At 36.3% G+C, this 22014-nt stretch overlaps 1 protein-coding gene and 1 pseudogene across 2 annotated transcripts; both read left to right on the top strand.

The window, feature by feature from the left end:
* Positions 1-1329: 1329 nt before the first annotated feature.
* DUSP19 (dual specificity phosphatase 19) lies at positions 1330-21141 on the top strand. Of its 2 annotated transcripts, XM_077747552.1 has the most exons (5): positions 1330-1709; positions 7970-8016; positions 14591-14743; positions 19592-19705; positions 20885-21141. In XM_077747552.1, exons 1-5 carry the CDS (start codon positions 1484-1486, stop codon positions 21122-21124), a joined length of 780 nt encoding a protein of 259 aa, XP_077603678.1. In that variant the 5' UTR covers positions 1330-1483; the 3' UTR covers positions 21125-21141. The 2 variants fall into 2 exon arrangements, with proteins under 2 accessions (XP_077603678.1, XP_077603679.1); XM_077747553.1 differs by lacking the exon at positions 19592-19705.
* Positions 16205-16901, top strand: LOC144217828 (large ribosomal subunit protein eL15 pseudogene; annotated as a pseudogene).
* Positions 21142-22014: the final 873 nt, after the last annotated feature.

The raw sequence follows: 22014 nt of genomic DNA on the forward strand, positions 1-22014 counted from the left end.
ACTGTTCCAAAGAAAATAAGAGCTCACACATTGGACTAAAACAAACCTAGGTTTTACTTGTAGTTATAAACATAGGAGCTGTGAAGTGTAGGATATGTTATTTGCTCTCTCTGAATCTGAGTTTGCTTAGTTGTAAAATGTAGATGATTTTAATATTCATAATAGGCTTGTGGTGAGATCAAAGGGATAATGTGTGTAAAGCATCATTAAGCACCTGATAGATGACAGTGAGAATCTAAAAACTGGTTGCAAGCACAGTTCCTAACAAGTAGGAAGTGCTCAAGCGTTAGTTCTTTTTATCATTGTATGATAAACATATGGAATAATATGTGGTTAGAGCTGATTTTAATGAACCTGTGGTTGTTTAAATGGTGCAAATCACTTTTTTTTTTAGTTCTTCATTTTAGGGTGCCTTGTAGATAGTCTGAGCTTATAGCTCACTCTTCAACAGGGAGAAATTTGGTTTAATTCTACATCAGAAAAATTCAAAACAACAAAAAGTTTGACATGTAGTGTTGGAGAAATTTTTATTAAGTGCAACTCTTTACTTTACATGTGTAAATACATTGTGTGTAAGTCCATTTAAAATTGCATTTTATTTTAAGTGGGATAAGGAAAATTCCTATTTAAACTATTCTTGTGATTCCTTTGCAAAACAAACCAGCCTTTTGTAAGCAGAATCACCATTTCACAACTGATCTGTAAATTTATGTTTGCATACCCATTTTTCTGAAACTATGAATGGAAGACTTGGAGAAATGCTTTACAAAGAATGTATATTCATTGCATAAAGGATTCTACTAATGGTGAAAACAGAAAAAACTGGAAAACATGCCTTAAGTTCCTCTCAACAACAGTTCTTATGCAGCAAACATTCTTCTTAGCAGTGATAGCGTAAAATGTGCAAGACATAAATGAAAAATTATTTTTGACATCCAGGCATACCAGAGAAGCTCTGCAGAGTAGAACTGTTTGCACCATGGTTTCGCCCCTTCGCTAAAACAGGAGCGATATCCACATCAGCCCTTTTTGTTCACCGTCACTACCCCAAGTGACACCAATCGAACACAGCAGGAAAATCATTGCCTTCAAACAGCGAGGAAGTTATCAGTCGTCTCTCAAACTAAGTCTATTTTACCATTTTGCGTGAATAATAAAGCTAGAGTTAATAAGCAACTGTAGGAAACCTTCTCTGCCGATTCCTTGAGTGACCCAATAGAAGTAATGCAGATTTCGGCTGACCGGAAGAACAAACAGCATCCAATCGGGGCGCGTTTCTCAATGGCCAATCAAACTTCACCTTACTTGCTGGTGCTAGGAGAAACAGACCTGAAGGTCTTTGTCTGCGGTGTGACTGCTGTCACCTGGAGAGGATTGCACACCTGCGGCTCTATTTTTTATCTGAGCACGAAGAGACGGGCAGTTAGGCCTTTAGCACTGTTGGCTAGGTTTGCTTGTATTGTTTCTAGCCACTGCGCATGTAATGCACTCCCTTAACCAGGAAATTAAAGCGTTCTCCCGGAATAATCTCAGGAAGCAATGTACAAGGGTGACAACGGTAACTGGAAAGAAAATTATAGAAACATGGAAAGATGCCAGAATTCATGTTGTGGAAGAAGTAGAGCCGAGCAGTGGGGGTAGTTGTGGTTATGTGCAGGACCTTAGCTTGGACCTGCATGTTGGTGTTATCAAGCCATGGTTGCTCCTGGGTGAGTATATCGATTTGCCACTAACTCGTTGATTCTTCTTAGCCGTATTACTTTCTCATTCCCCTCCGCCCCCAAATATGTAATACTCTCTTCTATCAGCTATCCTGCCGAAAAGTTGAAATGTTTCCTTTTTAAGATTTGGAACATCCATTAGCTGGTCAGTGAGGTTTCTGCACCACAATCCATCCACAAGAAACATAGATTCTGGTATCACAGAGCACCTGGTATTTGGATTTTAGAAAAGCTTTCATCCGGTTTTTTTACTTATCTGGAGGGTTGCATACTAATGTTGTATTTTCTTGGATTATTAAGGAACATAGCCTTAAAAATCATCAAATTAAAAAGAATGCTTTTATTAGATAAAACTACAAGTGTCAAAGGTTAAGGTTATAGAGAAGTTAATACTTGAAATAGCCAAGTGATTGTCTTTTGGAATGTATGGCTCCTGTAGCCATATCTGTCTATGTGTCTGTTTTTGGAGTGTTACCGTGAAATTGTGTTTTTATTTTATAGCTATGAGTCTGATAGTTTTATGATTTCTTGTATTATGGAGAATATTGTTTCCCTATACAAAGTATGGTCCACAAATAGCAAATGAAGCACAGCTATGAAAACACAAACTTGTTAGCTTGGAAGGATATGGTATGGTATTCTTTAAAAAAAATTATTTGTGTGTTCAAGTAGATTTGAATAATTTTTCATTTATGAATACAGAAATTATGACTTGAAAAGATTAATGATTTCCCAATATTTATGCAGCCAAGCCATTCTTGAGTAGAAAGAATACTGAACTGAGAGTCAGAAATGTACCTGAAGTGCACAGAGCATCTCCTTTAAAAATCTCTCTGACTTAGGGATAATCAGCTCTGTTTTACAGGTGGGAACTGGATTTAACAATGGTTAAGTAACTTGCACAAGGTAAGACACCTAGTAAATATCAGAGTTGGGCATCAAGCTCAAGTCTTATCCACTCCGGCTCTCCACTGTCATGTAGACTGCCCTGGAGAGTCCAGGTCTACAGTCCTGCTCTACCTCTTAATAGATGAACTAGCACAAGTCATTTATTCTCTCTGGTCTTCCAAGAAACCATCTCTAAAACTGAAGTAAAGGTGTCTCTTTCTCTCATAGGTCTGTCCTGAGGTTGTGACAAGTTTTTGAAACAAACTATTTGCAGTATACATATGATTCCTTATTGTGTTATGTATTACGTGGATTGCTGCATGAGCTATCTTTAACTTCAAGTACATATCTCCAACTAATTTCTGAAGCCCAGTGAAAAATTAAGGGATCATTTAGCAAGTCTGAAAGGTTCACTCAGGACTTGCACACCATGTCTAGGAAAGAAAATATGCTCAGGTATATTTTTCAGTTATTTGGCTTCCATCGTAGTACCAGTGGTTTAAAATATCTATGGTAGAATTGGGGCACCTGGGTGGCTTAGTCGGTTAAGCGTCTGACTTTCGCTTAGGTCATGATCTCACGGTTCGTGGGTTCGTGGGTTCAAGCCCCGCGTCGGGCTCTGTGCTGACTGCCAGCTCAGAGCCTGGAGCCTGTTTCCGTCTGTGACTCCCTCTCTCTCTGACCCTCCCCTGCTCATGCTGTCTCTCTCTCTCTCCTAGAAATAAATAAAAACATTAAAAAAAAAGAAAAAAATTTAAAATATCCATGGTAGAATTTAAAAATATTTCACTCTCAAACTTTGCTTGTGATTTTTTTTTTTTAATCTAGACTTATCCAAAGTGAGTTGATCAAGGTAGTGTTCTCAGATTGCCATTGGAACTCTTCCCACAATCCTGGGAGAGTTCTGGGAGATACTTCTGAAACTAGTCCTTATATGGTCTCCTCTCTGGACCAGGAAATGGGATATTTTTATCAGGTACAACCACCTTTCCTGTGAGAGGCAGATGGACCTTTTTGGGCCTAGCAACAAGTGCCTTATTCCTGAGGGACCCATGGATGATTACACCTTAAGTTCTTCCACATGAATGATGCAGGGGTTGTGTCTGATCAGACTAGGTTTCTCTCGACATGGGGTTTGGTTCTATGTTGCTTCAAAGAGCTTCCTTTATCTCTTCAAAGCATCATAACTCCTACACAGCAGTATATGAAATTAACTTTTTGTTGTTGTTGTTGGGGAATAAAGAAATGAAGCTGTAATCTTTTTCAGTTAGCTCATCAATTCAAATCAGCTTCTGCATTTCAAAAATCTTACATAGGCTCTTGAACTATCTAACAGGTTGACAAAAAGATCTTTCTGAGCATTTTTGTCCTAGGCTTTGCAAATTGTATTTTCACAACAAAATCACTAGGACTTTTCTTAAAACCAACTTAATTTGTAAAAGTAGAAAATTCCATTTCTCTTGGGTAGTTAAAAGATACACATATTATTTGTTGTATACATTCTGTTAAGAAGTCCCAACCCTTCTCTTCAATTCTCGGTGAAAATCTTGGGGTCCTTTACAAGGTTATGGAAATTTCTGATATTTAGGAAGCCCAATAGTCTTCAGAGGTGGATAATACATTAAATTTTCATAGCTCTTTATTTGTACAGTTCTTCCACGAATATTACGTTATCTTGTCCGCATAGTAATTTATGCTCCTTGTTTCTATTCATTTATGAATGTTCACTCCTACAACTTTACTTAAATAAAACATTTCTCTTTTGAATATAATTCATTTCCTATTTTAATAATAATGCTTTTTCTTTTGGTTGGTTTTTGTGATGATGAAAATAGTGATTTATAAATTAAGACATACTACATCAGAATTTATGCAGTATTTAGTATTTTCATTAAAAGAGTATCTTAACAGAAATAGGATTCTGGAGATCTTAAATAGGTATTTTTTATGATACATATATTATGATTGCAAAGCATTAAACTTGTTAGAAGTCCCACCTCCAACAACATGTAATATATATTCTTTCTAAACTAGTTATCTCATCTTTATATTTCCATACTAATCCTTGGCCAAATAATGAATGTTAGTGGCTTGTAAGTATCAGTGTAAAATAACAGTAAATTGTTATTGGCCCTCTTTGTTGTTTTCTTATTCAACTTTTTAATTATTTTCAAAACTATCCTATAATAAAATTGACTTGGTATTCAGTGCTGTGAGGTTTTCTTTTTCCACCTCTGTGAGTTTTAACATAATTATGATTCATGTAGCCACTGTTAAAATCAGAAAATTCTTAAAATTTATATTTGTTTTTAAATATCAATTAACATAGTGTATAAAAGGATAATATTCTACTTTTTCAAAACAAAGGTTTAAGTAACATATTGTAACAATATATGATTTACAGTGTTTACTTCTTTAATAATGTGTTTTACCAATAAGTGTTTACCACAGGGCTGTAACACAAAGCAACCACTTAATATTAGAGAAAAGCTGATGTTTATATCTAGAATTTAGAGAGAATTAACTTGGATTGTAATACTACTAAGTATTAAATGAAACACACAAGCCAATTACCTGAAATCCATTTATGCTAACTAAAATTGTTTCCCCACACTACTAACACTCATATAATATTCTTATTGTTTGAAAGGCAGAGCATAGAAGCTGTGTTTTTTTTGGCTTCAAGAATACTAAATTTGTTTCAATATAGTTCATATTCTGGAAAGGCCTTTCAAAATTGTAGCTAATTCTGAAATATAATCAACCTGTTCTGTTTGATGTATGTTTGTTCAGTGTGAAATGATATAAGTATCCAGCTTTGATAAATATAGTAATGATGGTTTAGGGTTCACAGAAAGAATTTTATTTATTCATGTTTCCTTTGTTTTTGTTTTTGTTGTTGTTTTTTTTTTGCTATTTTAAGAAATAGGTAGAGTAGAATTAATTATTTAAAAGATGATATGTATTAAAAAAAAAAAGATGATATGTATTTATTTGAAGCCATTTTTCCCCTGGAGATGGTTAGGACTTCCTGGAGAAAACTGAGAAATTATTTTTTTAATTATGAATTAATTATAAATTTGTTAATTTAATTCAAATGTATAGAAAAGTATAGACAATAATATAACAGACAACTGCATATCCACCATCCAGCTTTAACAGATACTAATATTTTAATAGGCTAATTTTTAAGTATACAGTTAAATACAGGCTCAGTAAGCCTATATTTTCTTGTTACTTGGGGGATATTGTCCAACCAGTGGATTTGCTGACTTTTCAGCTACCTAAAATCATATAACAGAAGCTGGCAGATTCCCCAGATAGGTAAGGTAATAAAAATATTGTTTATGGAAATGGATCCCAATTTAGAAAAGTAAAATACTTGAAATCTTTAAATAAGAAATGCCCTATAGTTTTCAGTTGTGTAACTCATGTTATTTTGACTAATAATCTCCTGTTTGAACTTGCTTATTAGCTAGAGTCATTTTCCAAGTTTGGTAGATATGGAGAGCCAGCTTTGACAGGAAGAAACTGTAAAAGGGGATAGACCTTTTGGTGCATGGAATGTGGGGTAGAATCTATAAACCCAACAGTTGGGTTTATAAACTCTAAGCTGTTGGATATTCCCAAACCAAAGTCATTTTGTGGATGTTTTATTTAAATCTTTTTTCAAGTTACAAAAGAAATAGATATTGGGGTGCCTCAGTGGCTCAAGTTGGTTAAGCATCTAACTCTTGATTTTGGTTTAGGTAATGATCTCAAGGTTCTTGGGTTTGAGCCCCATGTTGGGCCCTGCTCCAACAGCACAGAGCCTGCTTGGGATTCTCTCTGCCCCTCCCCTACTCTCTCTGACTCTCAAAAATAAATAAGTAAACATTAAATTTTTTTTAAAGAAATAGATATGTACTGTAAAAATACAAATGAGCATAAGGAAAAAAATCACCTGTAATCCCACTATCAACATTTTGTTATATTTCCTTCCTGTTCATTTTTAGTCATAAAAATATTTTTTATTTTCACAGAAATGGATGATGGTGTTTTGTAATGTAATATTATTATCACCTAATATATCGAGAATATATTTCCATGCCATAAGTATTTTTCTACATTCTCGTTTGTTTGTTCATTTTAAGTAAACTCTACTCCCAGCGTGGGGCTCAAGCTCATAACTGCAAGATCAGGAGTTACATGCTATACCAACTAAGCCAGCCAGGCGCCTGAGCATTTTCATTTTAATGGCTGTATGTATTTCACTACATATTAGTACCATATTTTATTTAAGCCAACCCCTATTATTAGGCTTTTGGTTGTTTTTTATTTGCTTTTGGGTTTTGTTTTTTTTTGTATAATGCAATACTACAATGAACATCCTGATGGCTAACCTTTGCAACAACCAGGACTTTCAAGAAATTGTTGGAAGTGAGATTTCAGAGTACAAGATATATACAAGATGAATACTTTTTAATGAATATTTCCAAATTGTCTTTTAGAAAGCTGGATTGAGATCCTCCCAAGTTGCATTTTTTATTTTATTTATTTATTTTTTTATCTTAGAAAGAGACAGCGTGTGTGTGAGTGTGAGCCAGGGAAAGTGACAGAGGAAGAGAGAGAGAGAGAGAATATTTTATTTATTTATTTATTTTTAATAATGTTTCTTTTTGAGAGAGAGCTCAAGTGGGGAAGGGACAGAGAGAGAGAGACAGAGTATCCAAAGCAGACTCTGTGTTAACAGCAGCAAGCCTGATAAGGGGCTCGAACTCAAGAAACACGAGACCATGACCCGAACTGAAGTCAGAGGCTCAACTGACTGAGCACACAGATGCCCCATTTTTATTTTTTAAAATTCTGATTGATTGATTCATTGATTGATTGATGAGAGAGAGAATGGGAATCTTAGGCACGCTCCACGCTGAGCACAGAACCTGATGCAGGGCTCAATCCCACAATCCTGGGATCATGATCTGAGTCAAAATCAAGAGTCAGACAGGGGTGCCTGGGTGGAACAGTTGGTTGAGTGTCCGACGTTGGCTCAGGTCGTGATCTCACAGCCCATGGGTGGGAGCCCCTCATTGGGCTCTGTGCTGACAGCTCAGAGCCTGGAGCCTGCTTTAGATTCTACATCTCCTTCTTTCTCTGACCCTCCTCTACTTGCACTCTATCTCTCTTTCTTTCAAAAGTAAATAAACATTAAGAAAATTAAAAAAAAAAGAGTCAGACATTCAACTAACTAAGCCACCCAGGTGTCTCCTGAATTGTATTTTTTTAAAATAAATGAATAACTAAAGAATTCCTGCAAAAATTATATTAAAAGTCAGGATGATTATTTTTATGTTCAAGGTTATATGATTTATTTCTTATAGGGTCACAAGATGCTGCTCATGATCTGGATACTCTGAAAAAGAACAAGGTAAAAAAAAATCCTTCAGGTCTGGCACCATGTATAGGAAGTATTTAAATTGTTATGTTTATTTTAATTTAAAAAAATTTTTTGAAATACATATATTTTTTAATTTTTAAAATTATTATTTTTTAAAATTTACATCCAAGTTAGTTAGCATACAGTGCAACAGTGATTTTAGTAGATCCCTTAATGCCCTTACCCATTTAGCCCATCCCCCTCCCTCAACCCTTCCAGCAACCCTCTGCTTATTTTCTATATTTAAGAGTCTCTTATGTTTTGTCCACTCCCTGTTTTCATATTATTTTTGCTTCCCTTCCTTTATGGTCATCTGTTGTTGACTGAGTTGTTAATGTCAGCCATTCTGACAGGTGTGAAGTGGTATCTCATGGTGGTTTTGATCTGTATTTCCCTAATGATGAGTGATGTTGAGCATTTTTTCATGTGTCAGTTGGCCATCTAGATGTCTTCTTTGGACATGTGTCTATTCATGTCTTTTGTCCATTTCTTCACTGGATTATTTGTTTTTTGGGTGTTGAGTTTGATAAGTTCTTTACACATTTTGGATAATAAACCCTTATCTAATATGTTGTTTGCATATATCTTCTCCCATTCTGTCAGTTGCCTTTTAGTTTTGCTGATTGTTTCCTTTGCTGTGCAGAAGTTTTTTTTTATCTTCATGAGGTCCCAATAGTTCATTTTTGCTTTTGTTTCTCTTGTCTCTGGAGACATGCTGAGTAAGAAGTTGCTGTGGCCAAAGTCATTGAGGTTTTTTTGCCTGCTTTCTCTAGTATTTTTTAATTTTTTTTTTAAATTAATGTTTTTTATTTATTTTTGAGAAAGAAAGAGAAAGACAGAGTGGAAGCAGGAGAGGCGCAGAGAGAGAGGAGACACAGGATTTGAAGCAGACTCCAGGCTGTGAACTTTCAGCACAGAGCCTGATATGGGGCTCTAAGTTAAGAACTGCGAGATCATGACCTGGGCTGAAGTTGGACACTTAACTAGCTGAGCCAACCAGGCGCCCGTCTCCTCTAGGATTTTGATGGCTACCTGTCTTACATTTAGGTCTTTCATCCATTTTGAGTTTATTTTTATGCATGGTGTAAGAAAGTGGTCCAGGTTCATTTTTCTGCATGTTGCTGGTCCAGTTTTCCCAGCACCATTTGCTGAAGATACTGTCTTTATTTCATTGGATATTCTTTCCTGTTTTGTCAAATATTAGTTGGCCATATGTTTCTGGGTCCTCTATTCTGTTTCATTGATCTCCGTGTCTGTTTTTGTACCAGTGCCATACTGTCTTGATGTTTACAGCTTTGTAATACAGCTTAAGTCCAAGACTGTGATGCCTCTATCTTTGTTTTGTTTTGTTTTTTCCAAGATTGCTTTGCTATTTGGAGTCTTTTCTGGTTGCATACAGATTTTAGGATTGTTTGTTCTAGCTCTGTCAAGGATGCTGGTGTTATTTTGATAGGGATTGCATAATTGTTATATTTATTTAGCAAACTATTTGTCCATTTCAGAATTTAATTGGTAACATTTTTGGCTGCCATTTAATAAAGTTGCAAAAATTATTGTACCTAATTAAAATATATGGATTTATGAAATTCATCTTTCCAATTTTATATTCTCTGTCTCCCATAATGGATCTTCATGAACCCGACTTTGAGGGGTGTTTTCTTGCCTCTGCTTATGTACTTCCTTTGTGTGGGATAGACTTTCCTCGCTTCTCTTCTTGTCCAAGACCTGTACATGCTTGAGTCCCAACTCAAATACTACTTCTTTCCCATCTTCCCCCACCTTTCCCACACAACTGATGTGATTTACTATTTATTTCAGTATTTACTAAAAAAAATTCAGCCATCTATTTTGTCCAGCAATGTCTCAGCATCATAGAATTGCTGTGCTTTGTTCACACGAAGCTTCAGGAGCAGAGGGGCAGAGGGGGGAACAACAAATAAGCACCTTCAGCAGCGTGTGAGATGATGCCCTTCACCGATGTTTGGATTGCGCTGGGCTGGGTATTTTAAGGTCAGGGAAACTTCCTGAAAGAAGTGATACTGAACTTTGCTCTGGATGGGTGGGGAGGGAGCAGACAGAAAAGCGTTCAGACAGGAGAAATGGTTTGTGTGCAGCCCATGAAGAGAAAGGCTGATGCTTTCAGAGATGGAAAAAAAGTTCAGTAACCTGGGAATAGAGAGTGACAAACAAAGACACCAAGAAACAAGGCCAGGGATGTAAGCATGAATCAGATCACAAAAGTCCATGTAAGCCCGGTAAACTGTTCTGACTTTATCCAGAAGTATGTGAAAGTCTTTACCCAGGGAAGTAAGAGGATCAAATTTGCAGTTTAGAAAGATGGCTTGTTAGAGGCCATGTGGAAAAGAAAACAGAGTGTTGCATAAACTAGAGTATTTAGGAGGCAGTTGCAATAACAGTTATAATAATAACTGGCTGACAATAAGACATAATAGCCTGGAATTGCAAAAGGATATGAGAATTGCTATATTTCCTAATAGCATCCATCTTAGATTAATATTTTAACATAAGTAGGACAAGTTTCAAAGTCTTGTTTACACTCATAAATTAATACTTCTCAGAGAAAAAATGAAAACTAGAAAAAGTGATAAAATTTGCTCATTGGCAAGTGTTTCATTATCTATCCCCTCTTATGATACAGTGGTTCAAATTCACTTTCATCCTGGTGATGTGAACCAAGCAGCTGTTTAAAAGATCTTCCTGAGGTAAACTGACCAGCTGGATAGAGGGTTTATTGAAACATTTAGTGATTCTACAAAACACAATTATTGATTTAAATGTGTGGCACATTTCAAAGGCATATTCTAAGACTTAAGTGCTATAATTAATAGAAATTCTCTTGAAGATCATTTCAGAAATTTCATTAGGAATTTCATTTTAATGTTTAGATATAGTAATAATAGTTGCTTTATTAATAAGGTATCAGAGTGCCTGGTGTGTGTCCAATAAAGTACTATGGAAGATAGAAAACTATGTCATATAATGTTCCATGTTACTTATTGTTGTATTGTTTATAACAGCAAATCATTGAAAACAACTCATGTTCATTGATAGAGAACTGGTTAAATAATAGTACACTCACACCATATAATACTATATAGCTATAAAAAAGAACACCAAAGAAAGGGGGGGGTCTGTAAGTACTAATATAAAAAATCTCGAGGACATATTTATTTTTAATTTAATTAATTAATTGATTTTTAAATTTACATCCAAGTTAGCATATAGTACAATAATGATTTCAGGAGTATAATCCAGTGATTCATCCCCTATGTGTAACACCCAGTGCTCAACACAACAAGTGTCTTGTTTAGTCCATCTCCCCACCTACAACCCTTCCTGCAACCCTCAGTTTATTCTCTGTATTTAAGAGTTTCTTATGTTTTGTTCCCCTCTCTGTTTTTATATTATTTTTGCTTCCCTTCCCTTATGTTGATCTGTTTTGGATCTTAAATTCCACATATGAGTGAAGTCATATAATGTTTGTCTTTCTCTGACTGGCAAATTTCGCTTAGCATAATACTCTTTAGCTCCATCCATGTAGTTGCAAAGGCAAGATTTCATTCTTTTTGATTGCTGAGTAATACTCCATTGTGCGCACACACACACACACACACACACACACACACCTTCTTTATCCATTCATCAGTGGATGGACATTTGAGCTCTTTTCATACTTTGGCTATTGTAGATAGTGCTGCTATAAACACTGGGGTGCATGTGCCCCTTTGGGTACATATATCCCTTGGGTAAATACCTAGTAGTGCAATTGCTGGGTCATAGGATGGTTATATTTTTAATTTTTTGAGGAACCATACTGTTTTCCAGAGTGGCTGCACCAGTTTGCATTCCCATCAGCAGTCCAGCACATATTTAAATGAGAGGAGAACCCAAGGTGTTGTCTTTGTATAAGAAAGGGAATCAATAAATTATTTGACTAAAGATGCCTAAAGAATATACAGGAAGCCATCAAAGGTGGTTACCATTAGGGTGGGAGATAACGGAGTAGAGAAGGGCAGGGTGAAAGCAAAACTTCTTAATGTTTCTTTTTTAAAATGTTCTGATTTTGAAGCAGTTCACAATATATAAGTTCATTAATATTAGAAATAAAATGTCTGTATGTGAGGATTAAGTGAGATAACTTGTATGCCTAGCATACATTTAAGTTCGCAATAAAGTGTCTTTTCTTATCCCTATTACAAAGGGCATCCCAAGGGAAACCATTGTTAGGACCGCCATACCTACATTTTGGAAGTATGCTTAATTACTAGAAAGGATTTTAGGCTGGGTACCCATCACCACTACCACCTGTAATTCAGTACAGTTCTTTTCCATCAGGACCAATCAGTACATATGTAAATTCTTTCAGCACATTTTCCCAAGATTCTTATTTGGTTTTCTCCATAATCCTATGAAGATACATAGGTAATAAGATATATATATCTTATATAACATATGTATATATATGTCTATGTATACACACACACACACACACACACACATAAATACATCTATACATAAAAGACCTCATTTCATTCCAGGTCCTTTGGGACTGTAGGATATAATGGTAAAGACAAGACAGACACATCAATAATGTAAAACATTGGAAGATACTATGCAATTAAGGGCAGAATCATACAATCCTGGTCAGAAGTACACTGGCAATGAGTGACTTGACATAGATAAGACTTCACTGGGGAAAGGAGAAGGACATTTCAGACTTTATCTTCTAAAAATTTTCTTACCTTTCTAGTTTCTCCCATATCATCTCTATTTAAGAATCTCTCTTGAGTAGACATTTGAGGGTTTTTTTCTATTGTCTTTCTTCTACAAGGCAGTTAGATTAGTAAATGAATGGCCTATGGCTCTGTCTTCATGGGCCTAGCTCCCAGAATGTCTTAATCAATGCTCTTTAGGTTGGAAAGCAAATAAAGAGAATGTATGTATAATGATTTAGGGGGAATCTCTGGAATCTGAGGGCAGAGAGTGGCTGTGCTAGAGAATAGAAGGCTATCCAAGATGGTCCCTCTCTCCTACTGGCTTCATGGCCTCTTTCTGCACATCTACTCTCTTCTTACTTAGGAGCAGAAATTCTTCAGCTTCTTTGAGCACATAATAGAAAGTGGCTGTCTTAAAGCTCTCAAGTTTGTGGACCATTCCAGCTATCCTGTACATCTATTTTAAATTTCTAAAAATAATGTGATCAGTGTTAAGTCTGGTGTCTGCCTGAATCTAGTCAGCTGTACAAGGCAGAGAAGTAGGGTACTGCCAGAGCCATGTCTATGAGGGTAGTGGAGGCAAGAGTGGCAGAGCTGGACAGATACTCTAAAATTTGTGAGGGCATCTGGCTGGCTCAGTTGGTGGAGTGTGCGGCTCTTGATTTTGGTGTCATGAGTTCGACCCCCACTTTGGGTGTAGAGATTATTTAAATAAACTTTTAAAAAATTTAAAAATTAAAAATAAAAATGTGCTAAATACATGAAAATACTGAGATCAGGTAAAATCTAACACCCATGCTAAGAAAGAGAATATGTGAGGTATGTCTTGACACGAAACAGTGCCCTATTGGGGTCCCTGGGTGGCTCAGTCGGTTAAGCGTCCGACTTCAGCTCAGGTCATGATCTCACAGTTCGTGGGTTCGAGCCCCGCGTTGGGCTCTGTGCTGACAGCTAGCTCAGAGCCTGGAGCCTGTTTCAGATTATGTGTCTCCCTCTCTCTCTGACCCTCCCTTGCTCATGCTGTCTCTCTCTCAGAAATAAATAAAACATTAAAAATTAAAAAAAAAAAAAAACAGTGCCCTATTTTCCAGACCCATTTAGCATTTGGATTCTTTTAATTGACTTTCCACATGGCCCCTTCCATATGCTTGGTAGACTGCAGGGAGGGAGCTCAAACGCATAGATGGGGTAGAAGGTTGCTTTTGTGGACCGTTTGAAAGAAAATCCTTCATGACCATCCTTACGACCAGCTAATTCACTGGAATCTCTAGGTTTGAGGCCCTGTGGTAATGACGTTTTAAAAGTTAACTGGGTGATTCTAATGTGCAGCCACACTTGAGAACCGTCATACTTGTAAAGAATATGAAGGAAAATCAGGAAATAATTATTGAAAGAGAAGTTTGTGTTATTGATGTACTTACCTTAATCAAGTTTTTTATATGCATATTAATTGACTTATCCAACAAATATCTTAAGTCCTTTTTGCGCTAAGGTCGCTGCTCACACAGTGCTACCTATAATAGTGAAGAAGCCAAATATGGTTCCTCCCCTCATGGAGTTCTAATATCATAGAGAGACGGATAATGTCAAAGTGGTAAGAGCTGTATTAGGGCAAGTAGAGGGTACTGTGGGAGTGTACAGAATTAGCACTTCTGCTGAGGGATGAAGCAGTAGAGGAAGCTTCCTGTAGAAAATATTATTCAAATGAGTCATGCTTAAATTGTTTGTTTATATTTATTACAGATCTCAACATCTCATTCTCTTTTTAATTAACCTAATTTTAATTCATTAGAGAATTTAAAAATATCATCTTTATTTTCCCCTTTAAGGTGACTCATATTCTCAATGTTGCATATGGAGTTGAAAATACTTTCCTCAGTGACTTTGTATATAAGAGCATTTCTATATTGGATCTGCCTGAAACCAATATCCTGTCTTATTTTCCAGAATGTTTTGAATTTATTGAACAAGCAAAAATGAAGGTAAGTTTTATTCTGATCCATAGTTCTTCAAAGACAGAAATTTTAAAATACAGGTCCATTATCCAAGCTCTATTCTTTCCCTGATGAATTCATAGAGAACCATTATGAAATTTCCCCTCCAACAATCTTTTATTAACTCGTACGGCTATTTAGTTCTCTAATATTTTTTTCGCAATGAGATATTTACTTTTTTTTTTTAAGTTATCTCTATGCCCGACATGGGCCTTGAACTCATGATCCTGATATCAAAAGTCACATGCTCTACTGACTGAGCCAGCCAAGAGTCACTCAATGAGTTACTCACTTTTAACATTAATATCTCACCTTCCTAGGGCTTCCTGAGAAATGTTAGGAGCTAAAATTCTCCATTTGCTGAATTTTCCTGTGTTTATATGTACTTAGATTTCCTATGACGGTTTATAACCACCTGTCATATGGGATAGACATTAGTATTATTCTTTTAGTGTATTTATGAAGATTAATATGCATTCATTTCTATGACTGTGATAGGGATAGTGAATCTGCATTTTTAACAATAGAAAATTATAGGGTACTCCAGGACTAAATGTATTGCTTTACTGAGATTGTGTGAAAATGCTGATCAGAAGCTTTCCATTGGTTTTCTGACTTTAAAAGACCAACAGATAACATAATACTTCAATATCAATAGATCCAAGTCAACACTGGGCTTCTAGGTTGGCTGTTACCAGTAATTATACCTTGAAATGACACCATTTTTAGTTAGTATATAATTCTTGCAAAATTTATGTGAGGTAAATAGATGGGAATGTAGAAGCACTTAGAAAAGTTCATTCTCGGGGCACCTGGATGGCTCAGTTGGTTAAGTGTCCAACTTTAGCTCAGGTCATGATCTCACAGTTCATGGGTTCAAGCCCCGTGTCGGGCTCTGTGCTGGCAGCCAGCTCAGAGCCTGGAGCCTGTTTCAGATTCTGTGTGTGTGTCTCTCTCTGACCCTCCCCTGCTCGCTCTCTCTCTCTCTCTCTCTCTCTCTCATAAATAAATAAAAAACATTAAAAAAATTTAAAAAAAAGTTCATTCTCCTGGAGGACCTAACAATTAATGATATTAACATTAGAATCCAGCTTAATTGAATTCTGGCTAATGATTTCCCTTCAACCTTTCTCCTTCCATTTCTCCCTCTCCCTCCCTTCCTTCCTTTTATTTAGTAATATTTAATGAATGCCGTATGTGCCCACCATTATTCTAGGTACTTTCCTTTAGATTATCTGAAAACTGTAAAGCTATTCAACTCTACCTTTCAGCTTTGTTTAACAGCAGATATTTAGACAAAAGAGAACAAGGAGGTTTTCTAATTCAAGCCCTAATATTGGCCAGTGTTTTACGAAAAATTCTGTAGGGTCTAGATGGTAACATTCCAGTGTGCCAGTTGATAGTGTTAAAAATGATAGGTGGGAGAAAGGCTCTTTCCTTTATGTCTGGCGGCAGCCATCAGCACGAAAGTAACCCAAGATGGGTGCTTACAAGTACATCCAGGAGCTATGGAGGAAGAAGCAGTCGGATGTAATGCGCTTTCTTCTCAGGGTGCGCTGTTGGCAGTATCGCCAGCTCTCTGCGCTCCACAGGGCCCCCCTGCCCAACCCACCCGGATAAAGTGCGCAGGCTGGGGTACAAGACCAAGCAAGGTTATGTCATATATTGTATTCATGTGCGACGCGGTGGCCGCAAACGCCCGGTTCCTAAGGGTGCTACCTATGGCAAGCCTTTCCATCATGGTGTCAACCAGCTAAAGTTTGCCCGAAGCCTTCAGTCTGTTGCAGAGGAAAGAGCTGGACGCCACCGTGGGGCTCTGAGAGTCTTGAATTCTTACTGGGTTGGCGAAGATTCCACATACAAATTCTTTGAGGTTATCCTTATTGATCCATTCCATAAAGCTATCAGAAGAAATCCTGACACCCAGTGGATCACCAAAACAGTCCACAAGCACAGGGAGATGCGAGGGCCAACATCTGCTGGTTGCAAGAGCCGTGGCCTTGGAAAGGGTCACAAGTTCCACCACACTATTGGTGGTTCTCACTGTGCGGCTTGGAGAAGACGCAATATTCTCCAGCTCCACCGCTACCGTTAATACAAGTAATGTTTGTAAAATTCTTACCTAATAAACAATTTAGGACAGTCAAAAAAATATAAAAAAATAAAAATGATAATGTCTGTATTAGCAGCTTCTCTAAGGAGATGTGAGATATGCCTTAAATGGTAAAAGAAAAAATGTAGGCATAATCCATATCGATATTCATCATTAGAAGATATGTACATGTTGCAAGTAAAAAGCAGAAAGGGTAATAGTTAATTAAAAGGGTCCTTTACTTGGGTTTCCTAAAAAAACAGAACCTGAGACAAAGGTTAATAGCTGATGCTTCATTTGAGAGATAGAACCCATGGGTAGTGAGTGGGAAGAAAGGGAAGCGATTCAGGGACAGATGGGAAGCAGTATAAGATGGTGTGTTTACCCTACTTAAGTAAGCACAACTGCACAATGAGCTGACAGTGAAATTGCTGGGTGTTCAGCACATATACCTGCTTTACCACTTAAGGCATCTCCAGGTAGGGAGCACAAAGAAACTGTACCTCAGTATTTGGGAGGGAAATAGGAGAGAATTTATCTGCCTGGCTCTCTGTCTCCTGTTTTCCACGGGTCAAAGTTTACCCATGGGGTGGTAACTAATCCCACAGTTCCAGGCTACAACACTCCTTTAGCAGCTACCTTGAAGCCAGACTCAGTGGCCTGTGGTGTAACTTTTCATTCAAGTTCAGAAGCAGCAAAGGAATCCAGAACTCAGGGTGCACTTGTCTATGCAGAGACCACAATAGCTGAAGAGCCAGGTCTTCTTAGGCAGGCAAAACTCTTTAGGCCTAAGGGGACAGTTCCACAGAAGTGGAAGCTGGGTTGGAGCGAGCTTCGGACCAATGAGATGATGGCACCAAGAGAATCTGAGGAGGTACCTAAAATGTTTCTGCTACAAGATGTATTAGAATTCCACAATTTATTCTAATTTCTCAAGCATTATGTTTTATACCACAGTTCTAACCTCAGCTAATATTTCCTTGTCTTGAAAACTCTTTACTGTTTAGACGAATACTTTTTAGTTTTAGCATTAGCATTCCTGAATTTTCTACATTTTTTTCTGGAATTTTCTGGAAGAGGTCTTTTCATAACCTTGTCTGTTGTATATGTGGGTTTTATTAAATATGATTACTCAGTGAGTTGCATATATCAAAACTATCTTTCTGGGCCGTAGTTTCTTGTTTTATCTTTTTTATACACAGCTATCAAATGGAATTTCTTCTATTTTCCCATGTCCTTCCTCATTCTGTACTTGTAAAACTTTGTTGTTTGGTTTCTCTGTCTTCCTCTATCTCTGACCACTACATTAGTTGTTAGGTTTATGCCTTAAGTAACAGAAATACACATGAGAAGAAAGTAGCAGGGTAACTTCTATAGCCTCAGGAGTTCTTTTATGAAAATTTACTTGTCTCTTTTTTCATATGCAAGAGGTTTTGTTTGTTAATATAAAACTGTGTTATTTGATATTCCACATTTACTTTATTACTCATTTTATAAGATGGGATTTTAAAGACATTATGTAAATAAGCTATGTCATTGTAGAAAAATTGGAAAATACTGATAAGTAAAAATTCGCCCTACTTATATCATTTAGACATAACTACTGTTAGTATTTTGATTTGTATTTTTTTATATATATCAAAAGATTCACTTAAAAAAGACCTATACTTGATTCAGTTAATCTGCCAATGAATATTAATTACTTATTCTGAGAAGATATGAAGGATACATAGTGCTGCCCTCAGGGAGCTTGCAATCTAGTTGAAAAGCTATTCCTAACAGCATTAGAACAAAGAACACTTGATAAAATGGATACACTATAACACAATTCCTGTCTGCCCATAGCAAAATGGTGATTCAGATTTTTTAAGAGAACACTTTCTTCTTGGAAATGCAGAGGAAAAATAATTTATTTTCTTAGTAAACACTTATGGAATATCTACTATGTGCCTAAAATTGCACTAAGGATGAAGCATACAAAGATATCCCTCCTGACCCTATCCCATTCAGACAGAGACAGGCTTCTTAGAATAGAAGCCAGAGTTAGCTGGTCCAAGAAGAAGAGCAAAGACCTTCCAGGGAGAGGACAACAGCAAGTGAAAAGAGAACATTTTTTTAGAAATGTTTAAATTGTCAATATTTGGAGTTCCAGAAAAAGGATATAAAGCCACTAATTTTTCTGTAAATACCTTTAAAGACAATATGATACCTAAAGAAAATAAAAGATAAGTCAATTCAAAGGCTATAGAAAGCAACAGAAAGGTAGCCGTTACATAAAGGATATAAAAGAAGATACTAACATTAAACATGAGCTGAACTAGATGCACAGTTTGTAAGACTAAAAGCTAGTTTCATTTTTAAAGGTATATTATGGCTCAAAATAGAGATGCTTAGTATGTAGTCAAAAAATATTAAAAATGGCATTGAATGGTATCTCTTATTAAGCTTACAATTCCAGGTTTCTTTGTAACATCTGATTTGTTTTGACATAAAAGAAGTTCCTTAACAGTTTTGATATGATTTTTAAGTGTCTTTAATCTCAGAAAACTGAGCTTTTGTACAAAGTGAGAAAATCTGCATTTATGTTTAGTGAGTGTTGGTGTTTAGCCCATCTTGTACAGAAACAGTTAAAATTTGGAGATGGTCATATATATGAGAAAACAATTGAAATTATCTTTTTGATGTGAGCGTTTTCAAAATATTAACTAATTATGTTGTGAATCATTTGCTTTTCTTAAAATGAGATGCATCTGCAAATTTACTACAACAAATCTGGCACAGGAATTTTGCAACAGGCAAAGGAATTTTGCAACAGGTTTATGAATGTGAGAAGCTACCTTGCAAAAGTGAAATATCCAGTGAGTCATAAACATGGTATTGTTAACGTATGCTTTGCATAGTTTTCAGTTAAGGTTTTATTTTTTCCCCTTCCCTTGTTCCCATCTTTCCTTTGTGTTGTACCAAAAGAAGAATAGAAATGAAGTAACCAAAATGTCTAACTCTATAGGGTGTGTCCTAGTTCATTTCATTTAGATCATTAACTTTTTAAAACCCTTAGATAAGCCAACCTGTGCCAGTGCTGTTCTTTCAGATCCGTCATGTTCATTATTAATGCAGTATTACCCCCATCAGCATTGGTCTTGATTGCTCTGTGTCCCTTTTCACTTGTAAAGTATCATTTGCAAGTTACCTGGAACATTTTTCATTTTTTGACCTAATGCTAAAGTATCTAATTGCCTTTTCCACTTCACATTGTCATGAGCTGTTTGTGTCATCATTTCACTACCTCGTAAGTTTAACTTTTTTAAGTTACTTCCAGAATAAATTACATCTAAGGGTAGAAAATGTTTTCCTTACTGGTCATTTTACACATAGATTACCAAGCCAGTGACACTAGTTTCTTTATAGGGACACTGTTTGTACCTAGAATGTCTCAGACTTTCTGTTTAATGTTATAATGATGGTTTTGTTTGTTTCCACATATATTACCTGTGATTTTTCTCTTATTTATGAATGTATATCTATTAAGTTTACTAGGCTTTGTTTGTTTGTTTTGAGAGAGAGAGAGAGCAGGAGTGAGAGAGGGACACAGAGAGAATCCCAAGCAGGCTCTGTTCCATCAGCACAGACCCCGACGTGGGGCTTGATCTCACCAACCTGTGAGATCATAACCTGAGCTGAAACCAAGAGTTGGACCCTCAACTGACTGAGTCACCCAGGCACCCCAAGTTTATGAGGCTTTTATATTTACTAGATTACGTCAGATTAATAAATGATACTTTTTCGAAATTCCAAATACATTATCAAAGATTTCAATGCAGGGGGCTAGGAAGAGAAGTTGGTTGATTGATTAATTGATTGATTTTTCCATTCCTTGCTCACAATGAATTGTTTTTTGGTAACTGAATATGTTGAATCAAACAAATTGATAAAATGAATATTTTTATTTTATAATTCCAAGTAGTATAAGAATATGCAACTGATTTAGTAAACTTCCTACGTGAATAATGAAGATTTTTGATTGATTTTTATTGCAGGATGGAGTGGTTCTCGTTCATTGTAATGCAGGAGTTTCCAGGGCTGCTGCAATTGTAATAGGTTTCCTGATGAATTCTGAAGAAATGTCATTTACCAGTGCTTTTTCTTTGGTGAAAAATGCAAGGCCTTCCATATGTCCAAATGCTGGCTTCATGGAGCAGCTCCGTACATACCAAGAGGGCAAGGAATGCAATGAGTGTGACAACATACAGGAATTAGAAAAGCGTGACAGTTCATGAGTTACATTCCAGCAGATAACGCACAACTGTAATTTCTGAATTGGCCACAGGTGGCCACAGCCACCTGTCCCATTTTTGAAGAGTAGACTGGTAAACACTTCCTTTTGTCTTGCATTTTTTAAGGGAAAATGAAGCTTAATTGATTGTCTTGAGCTATTGTACAAATACATTTTCAAATTATATCATGTTTTCCTTGGTATTATAATGTTGGATTGAATGCCTTTTGTTTTGCTAAGAGAAAATAATGTATTACAATAATTGGTTTCTGTAGAAGAAAAAGGTTTACATTTGAAATCTTTATTAGGGCACGAAAAGATTAAATCAGTTGATGAGGACTTGGTATTTTTCTAGGCCAGCAACCATTGCCATGAAGGAAAAAACTTGAAGTGCTCTTTGACTTACTATTTTAGAGGGAGGTAAATTTCTATGGAAAGAATTGGGGATTAAAAACTAATATCCCAAAAGAGATAACCAAAATCTGAAGGTTGAGACAGTATAGGCATACTTCGTTTTATTACGTTTCACTTTATTGTGCTTTGCAGACGATATGTATCTTAGAAAACGAAAGTGGTAACCCTGCATCAGAGAAGTCTTTTGGCACCATTTTTCCAATAGCATTTGCTCAGTTTGTGTCTCGCATTTTGGTAAATCTCAGAGTCTTTCAAATTTGTTCATTATAATTGTATTTGTTATGGTGATCTGTGATCAGTGATCTTTGATGTTACTATTGTAATTGTTTGGGGTGCCACGAACCATGCCTATGTAATATGGTGAACTTAACTGATAAATACTGCATGTGATGTAACTGTTCTACCAGTTGGCCCTTCCTCCATCTTTCCCTCTTCTTGGGCTTCCCTATTTCCTGAGACACAACAATATTGAAATTAGGC

This window comes from Crocuta crocuta, unplaced genomic scaffold (genome assembly GCF_008692635.1).
Source record: "Crocuta crocuta isolate KB4526 unplaced genomic scaffold, BGI_CrCroc_1.0 scaffold249, whole genome shotgun sequence".
NCBI lineage: Eukaryota > Metazoa > Chordata > Mammalia > Carnivora > Hyaenidae > Crocuta > Crocuta crocuta.

Excerpts from the sequence above, each read along its gene's own strand:
- DUSP19 (XM_077747552.1), top strand. The coding sequence starts at position 1,484 with ATGCACTCCCTTAACCAGGAAATTAAAGCGTTCTCCCGGAATAATCTC. Across the intron at positions 14,744-19,591 it reads TTGAACAAGCAAAAATGAAG|ATGCATCTGCAAATTTACTA; the intron begins GTAAGTTTTATT and ends TCTTAAAATGAG. Across the intron at positions 19,706-20,884 it reads TTGCAAAAGTGAAATATCCA|GATGGAGTGGTTCTCGTTCA; the intron begins GTGAGTCATAAA and ends TTTTTATTGCAG.